The 7,908-nt window shown below is 35.3% G+C and overlaps 1 protein-coding gene across 1 annotated transcript in view; it reads right to left on the bottom strand.

The window, feature by feature from the left end:
* LOC106464312 (polycomb protein Scm-like) overlaps window positions 1–7,908 on the bottom strand; it is a 100,210-nt gene that overhangs the window by 15,503 nt on the left and 76,799 nt on the right. The window contains exons 9-10 of the mRNA XM_022392012.1: window positions 2,696–2,896; window positions 2,401–2,574 (exon numbers count right to left, since the gene is read on the bottom strand). Coding sequence (XP_022247720.1) covers window positions 2,401–2,574; window positions 2,696–2,896 — 375 coding nt within the window. The remainder of the gene's footprint in view (window positions 1–2,400; window positions 2,575–2,695; window positions 2,897–7,908) is intronic.

Below are 7,908 nucleotides of genomic sequence, written 5' to 3' on the forward strand. Positions count from 1 at the left end.
CAGATGAATTACACAGAGTACAGGTGCAAATAACTATGTTAAATAAAAAAAAATTATTAGAAACAGTAGAAAAAAATCCAATTAATTGTTTTATTTTTCTGAAACTTCATACTTTTAAGAAAGTTCTTATCAAATTTCAAACAATTCCATCCACTAGTTATATTTTTGAGACAAATATAATGACAGCAATGTTAAGTTCTTACAGTATAAGAACTGGTAGCCATAGGGTTAATTCTCAACTAAATGAAATGACTTATAAGTGAAAAGTTAAAAGAACTTATCATTGTGGTCATTGACAATCTCAGAAATGGTGCTGAGTCCTTGAAAGAGAAATTTACAAAATTGTTCTGGATGCAAACATACTAATGCAGTGTTAAAGAGAAAATAAAGTGAAGATAGATATAGGTATCGTGAATATTAAAAATGCTAATACTGACTTAAATGGTATAAAGCACAAACTAAATGTATTCCTGCTAAGAACACTACACATGCTACAGGCTTGGTCGATTTGACCTAAAAATTTACCTTTAGAGTTTCCATACTATAACTTCTGATATGTTTTGTTTAAAAGTCATTTGTAGACAGATAATCAGAATTTTTAATTTAGTATTTTCACTAAGAATTCTCCATGAATATATGGAGTCAAAGTGTTTGCTGCACCAAGTGCAAAGTGATTTTTATATTAAGATTAAAAATACCTTTCTTTATCTCGATGATGTGTTTCCTGTGGGAATAAAGTTTAAACTGGAAGTAAAACAGTCAATATTCTGTACAGAAAACAACATAATATAATACTTCATTTGATAGCTTAAAAATTTGGCTTTCTGTTGGTTATAAATAATAAATCTTAAAAAAAATCATTATATATATATTTGCAGTGTAAAGGTCGGTTTCTCTAAACTTTTTATCAAAATGTATAAATAATATAGTATTAAACGTGTGAGAGAACTATTGGCAATTTCTGAAAGAAAGGATGTGACAGGTGGGTGAGACAAGAGGGGTCTGATTTTCTATTTTATGGCTCTGTAACCAAATAAGACCCCCCCCCCCCCAGTGGTACAGTGGTATGTCTGCGGACTTACAATGCAAGAAACTGGGTTTCAATACCTGTGGTGGGCAGAGCACACATAGCCCATTTTGTAGCTTTGTGCTTACTTACAAACAAATAAACAAACTAAATAACTTAAAGGCTATATAAATTATACTTTGCCTGAGCAATAAAACATAATAATGAGTAATTTAAGTTTAAATTCATACTTCTCAGATGGATGGTAAATAAAGTAGAGAAGAGAGGATACCTAGAGAGCAAATGTCACAATTCTCTTACTAGGGGAATTGAGGATTTTTTTTAAATACTACCTTAAAATAAAAATTGAAAACTTGTATAATATTAAAATTTGGATTATTAGCTATATTTTTATGCCAAGTTTATTTGTATACTATGTTAAGAAAGTAGTTTGATAAAATTTTGAATGTAGCTCAGTAAAATTTCATGACATGTACTGAAAAGGATGGCCATTGCAAGAGAGTTAAATATATGAAAAAGAAAGAAAGAAAGAGGAGCATCTTGACATTAGAATCATATTACACGACAACATTCCTGTTTAGAGAGAGGGAACATTCAAAATGGGTACAAAGAACAGTTCCAGTTGTGTTACTGCACAATCACTACATTTAGAAGCACTTCATCTCAAAGACCATTCATTCAGAAGTGTTTAATCTCCATAATCTTATGATAGACACTGGTGATACAGGATTTTGAGTGTGTCAGTGAGATATATTAGTAAATTGGATGATGCTGACCAAAAGAAAAATTATGCCAAACCTCTGTTCCATGCTGTAAAATAAGGGGTAACTACAGTAGTATAGTTTTTGAGCAACATTTGAAAGCAGCTATTAATGTCTTTAATTTACTAGTACATTACAACAATAAAAAATATTGTTACGTCTCCGTTTGTTAATTAACTCTCCGTAAATTCGTTCCGACGAAACTTTAACGACACAAGTCTTTACTTAATAAAACTGGTTTATTCTTTCCGAATATAACTTTACCGATACACTCAACTTCAACAATCGCGCTAAACAAACGCTGTAACAACGAACGTCTACAATACTTCTGACAGCAGTTCAATTACTCACTATCTACACACACATTACATTCCCCTCTTTTATATACCAGCCTACCCTATCTAGTAAATACTAGAGCATTCGCCAAGATACGGGATAGTTCTAGAAACAAGAGGGTGTGAGAATAGTCACGTGATCTCGATGACGTAACAATATGTCTTATGTTTTACACTAAACCTTATCTGTTTGTGAAGTACTGAGTACACACATTTGTAGTACTAATTTACATACTCTTAAAAACCATGGGTATTTGAATAAAATACCCAGACTCACCTCTTTTTACAAGACTAGTACTGCATTTCTTACAATTGCCCTCTAAGGTTTGACTGGTGTAAAGATTTTCACAACAAAGCAAGTCTTTGAAAATATTCTCCAAGAAACTCCAAAATGTGGATATTTTATCAATAGTGGGTAAACAACAGGTATTGGTTCTTCCATCAATGTTGGCTGTGAGGGAAAAAACTTTATTTACTAAATAATAAAACTTAAACTGTCTTATAGAAAAGTCATAAGTAGTTACATAGTAATTATTTTTGTTAAACTGTATCATATCCACTAATTTTTCTACCTGTAATAATGACTTTTCCATTCCCTGGTTTAAGAAGATTGAAAACACTTTTTTCATTATTAGCACAATCAAGACAGGCTTGTATAGATTCTTGCAGTACTTGATTCAAAGGGCCAGGTCCAAAATGGATGGGAAGCTGAGCAACTTTTTGGGGGTCCAAGTAAGGTCCACAGGAACAGGAGTGGTTAACATATATACATACTACATGAAGAAACATTATGATGAAAAATAACTTCAGTACTTGGCATTTTATTTAAATTATTCAGTAATCCTAATGAAACTTAATTTAGTAGTATTGTGACATACTGTAACTATAAAATCAGTCAGATATATTTACAATAACTACAATCAATGCTTATCTTGTTACCTAAAACATTGTTCTTTCAATTATTTTTTTGATTTCCAAATGGGTAATAAAAAACTTGATGTATTAAACAAAACAAAATTACGATATTTTTATAAAATTGTAACATATGGTGTTCAAGCTAAAATAAATCACTACAAAATAATACATTGGTTTAACACAGCCTACCTGAAGTGTCTATTGTGTATTTCAATAGCTTTAATCACTATGACATAGTAAACTATAAATATACTACTGAACACAAAAAAATTCAACATAATCAAATTAAAAGCTACCCAAAATAAGAAGCACTACTATATTAATATGGTCATTTTATTTAAGAAACAATACGGATGAACACTCTTCTATGCAAGTCACTGTGTTACATTCAAACTATAATTAAACAACATTACTATCAAAGTATGTGAATGAAATTAACATTATAATGTATGTTATGATTCAAAGTTTTATGTTATCTAAGTTTTAATTCCTTTATTTCAAACAAAACCTTTAAAAAAATACTTAAACTTCAGTTTTTTGTTGTCATGTGACCCACCAGCTATGAAAAATATCAACTTTCACACTTCCTATCTTGATTAAGATAATACCAGTCCTGTAGATGTTATGTCTAGATAATTATGTGTTAATTTGCTCTATTGACACATAAGTTTCAAAGTTTTCTCGCTGAATGGAGTAGAAACAAATAATAAATTTTGTCAACCTTTGACAGGAGCCACACTCACCTTCTACACTTTTGCTTGAGCTTTATAACATACATGTAGTTACTACATATACATGTATATAGTCATTAGAAAGAGTTTATTTTACACTATAAGCCACCAAATTCGTGCACATTTGTCATCATCTGGTAGATCTAACTGCCTGTAGTATTGTTGGCTGTTTGATCCCTGATAGTGCTTATAGTTTTTTTCTTAGCTAAATAAGTTATGGTTAGAGAGAAAGTTAAATTTTATTTAGGTCTTACTTTTACATCCTAGTTAATTATTTATTATTTATGTTCTACAATGTATAATTGAAAGGTATAAGCATTTTTTAAATATACATATATTTTGTGTCAGTTCTCAAGGCTTAAGATATTGTGTTGGGAAAAAATAATTTTGCCAAATGCTTGTCCATCTCTGCTAAAGATACTGTAATTACACTCCAAAGACACTGTTAACTTGTGCAAGAAGAGTAATAAAAGGACAGGAAATGCAAATAAAACATTAAAAATTAACTATATATGTGAAAAGGAAAATACGTGTAATTATAAATATAACCAAAAGAAAATCTTTTAAGATATTCTACGACAAATTTAAAGGTATGCAAATTTTTTCTATTTCTTGATTTTAAACATTTCATTGCACTGTATGCTGATGATAATATCTACAGTTAGTGACATGGTAGAGAAAATGAAAATATAAACACTTACCTTAAAAACTTTTAATATTCATTTAGAGTCTAGAGGTTATGCAAATGAAATATGAAACTATCAGTTAAAGTAAAGTGTTTTTATATTTTAAATGAAAATCACCTTGCACTCAGACTATTAAGAGTTCAATTCACTTAGTTAAATTTCAATTACAACCCAAGGAAACACAGATGGCTATGACCTCCAAGGATGTATTGAATGGCACAGACTAGGTGTGCACACTCTGGTCAACAGTAGTACCATCTATCCATGCACTCACTCATCACACAACCTGTCATTCCAGTATAAAGTAAACTGCTGAAAGGTGACTGTATCAGCAGGTTTCAGGAATATTTCCTGGAAGGACAGATGCACAGGATCATAGGAAGTAACTAATGCCTTAATGTCATCCAGATTAGAATGGAAACCTTGACAGTTCCACTATATCAAAGTGGCCAATTATACTAAGGTAGAGGAGAAGTAGGTGGAGAACCCTTCAGTTTATGACCAAGCCATTTTTCTTTATTATAAGGAGGTCTTTTGACCCCCCTGGATCCTGCCCTGGTTCGAGTGAGCAGGTCTCTGTCAGTAGACATAGATTCCAGTGGCTGAGGGCATAAATGAATAATTGTTTTGCATCTTGGGCCACAGAAGATGGACCTGAGCAGATACTGGAAGCCAAGGCCAAAGGAGGTGGACCAGAGATAGGAGTAGACATAGACTTATCAACTCAATTATCCATTGAGGTCAAAAGACTTTCCTCATGATTGGAGAACAACTCTTTTGGAGGCATGGAAAGATGTGTCTGTACTCCCACTGAAGCAATGAATTATAGTAGAGCAGCATATGTCTGAGATAGAATGGGGGACAATAACTTCTGAGTCTTGGGGTAAGAAATGTTTATAGACAGTTGTACCTCTTTTTCATCTATCCACTTAGGGCAAGAACGGTAGTAAGAGGGGTGGGAACCACCACAATTGACGCAGTGAGGGTCTAGTTCACATTCGTGAGCATCATGGACTTTGTCACCACAATGAGCACACATCAAAGAACTATGACAAGATGCCCTCGAATATCCAAACTGCTGACAATGGAAACATCTGAGAGGGTTAGGAATGTATGGCCACACCTTACAGTTCAAATAGCCTGCTTTGATGGAAGCAGGAGGATGTGGTGATGTAAACATAAAAATTAAGACATTTGTCAGCAGCATAATTCCATCCTTGTGAGTGGAGATACGATGTACAGCAGAAATGACTTGGCTGGAGAAACCAGCGAGGATCTCTGACTCGGGGATGTTCTTCAAATCCCTCTGAACGATAACTCCTCCAGAGGAATTCAAAGTGCCATGGGGAGTAATCTCAATGGGTATATCTCCAATGGTCTTCGACCTCAGGAGGAGTTTGCTATGTGTAAATGTTTCTACCAAAATGTCTCCAGAGCATAACTTCCTGACCGACATGGGCAAGCCAGCATGCCCCTCTAATCCTTTTTGAATGAAAAAGGGAGACACTTGCCCAAAGTATCTGTCAGATAAAGAATTAGAAATCGTGGGATAGGTTATGACTGCGGTGGTGATTGCATAACAGAGTAGTCTATGCAAGGTCGTTTACCAATTAGCTGTTTTTTACTATTTTTTTAGGATTGGGGGATCCTTAATACATAGAGAACGATTCAGTGCCCGCTGACCCCACCCAACATGGAGTCCTATGAGGGGATGATTTACAATGCCAAACAAGGACACTGCAGCTAGGCCAGGATTTCGTGAGCACCATACCCAAACACCAGCATCAGACACAATGTCCACAACACTCATTCAGAATGTCCAACACTGGTACTCAGTTCACCCTAGCCCAACAGGACCAGTGGACTGACCTTGGGAGGAACCACCTGTCTACAGGAATTCAATGCCAAGTTGGTGTGTTGCAATGCCCCAGACACCACTCAACCACCAGGATCCTCTCCTCCCCTTCACGGGTCACCACACACAACAAACACATGTGTGGATGTTCAGATCCCAGAGTAGGTGAACTGAATATACAGAACCTTCCTTGGGAGGTCCCCTCACCATGTGCTGGAATCCACCTTGAGGGGTAAAGCGAAATCCAAGGACAACAAACAAGCCTACATGGAGGTAATAAGGAATCATAGAAAAGCAGGGAATTGGATAACACATCACATACATCAGTCAATTCCAATAGAGAGGAGATAAAAGGCTAGTGGCATGCATAAAAAATTTTGCATATAGAGAGTAGCACTGAACAAGAGGTAACAAGAGGAAACTGCAGTTTTAATATTTTTTGAGAGGTTTCCCTTGTAGCAAAAGAACTATAACTTGGATAACAAAAATTCAAATCATAGCATACATTATAATGTTAATTTCATCAGTATATATTGAAAATAAAGTCATTTAATTAAACTTTGAATGCAACGTAGTACATACACAGAAAGGAATTTAAAAATGATGCCAGGACCATAGAGTTATGAGACAATTCTCACCTCTCTGCATGACAAGGAACTAAAATTCTACATTGAAGATGGTGGAGGGGACCAGTGCACAAAAATTATAAAAATGAGCCCTTTTCTGAAAACAGAGTCAGAAAGGGAAAGCCCAGAGTGTGGCAATAGGGAGCAGGTAACCTGATAGGCCAGTATTCTGAGAGAGACCACATCCAACTCAAGGAAAGAATGCTATTTGCATAGGTGGAATAGCAAAAGATATGGTCATAAAGAATCCTTTTACTTGAGCTTCCATCATCTCACAAGCAGGAAACCAAATATGGGTGTGTAGTAGGGCTATGGTTACAAGTCAGGCCATTTCATATTTGAGAAATATATGAGATACTCACTAACAAATCAGGTACAAGGAGTAGCATATTAGACCTGTGTTCCAGCTGAATCTAACAATCAAGAATGGCTACTACTCTACACTACACATATATGTAACACCCCAGCCTTACTTCCCATATGATGGGTGTATCCTTGGAATTGGGGAAGCAAGATCTTTCTTGTACTCGACCTGAAAAAATAGGAGAGGAATTTGTGTGGAGGAGAACACAAGAAAAATTAATGGAATATTGTCATCAGGCACAATAATCTGGAATTAGACTGGACAATAAGAAACAGTACAATGGGTTACCATGACTAAAGACAGTAGGCACAATTCAGGATGAGGGCAGGCACACACCTGGTGCCATCATTCCCTTTTGTCAAGTGTACGAGGCCTGTGAGAAAAGTATCCGACCTTTGGCCGGGAAATAAAAACTGGCATACCTGGAGCGTTGGAACCTAATCGCCCTCAAAGTAGTCTCCTTGGGACTCCACACACTTCTCCCAGCGGTGCCGCCATTGTTGGAAGCATTCTGAGAAAGCCTCTTTCGAAATGGAGTTTAGCTCGGCTGTCATTGCAGCCATAATGTCCTCTCTTGTCTGAAATCGCGTTCCTTTCAATGGCCTCTT

Source organism: Limulus polyphemus, unplaced genomic scaffold, assembly GCF_000517525.1.
Source record: "Limulus polyphemus unplaced genomic scaffold, Limulus_polyphemus-2.1.2 Scaffold1618, whole genome shotgun sequence".
Lineage (NCBI taxonomy): Eukaryota > Metazoa > Arthropoda > Merostomata > Xiphosura > Limulidae > Limulus > Limulus polyphemus.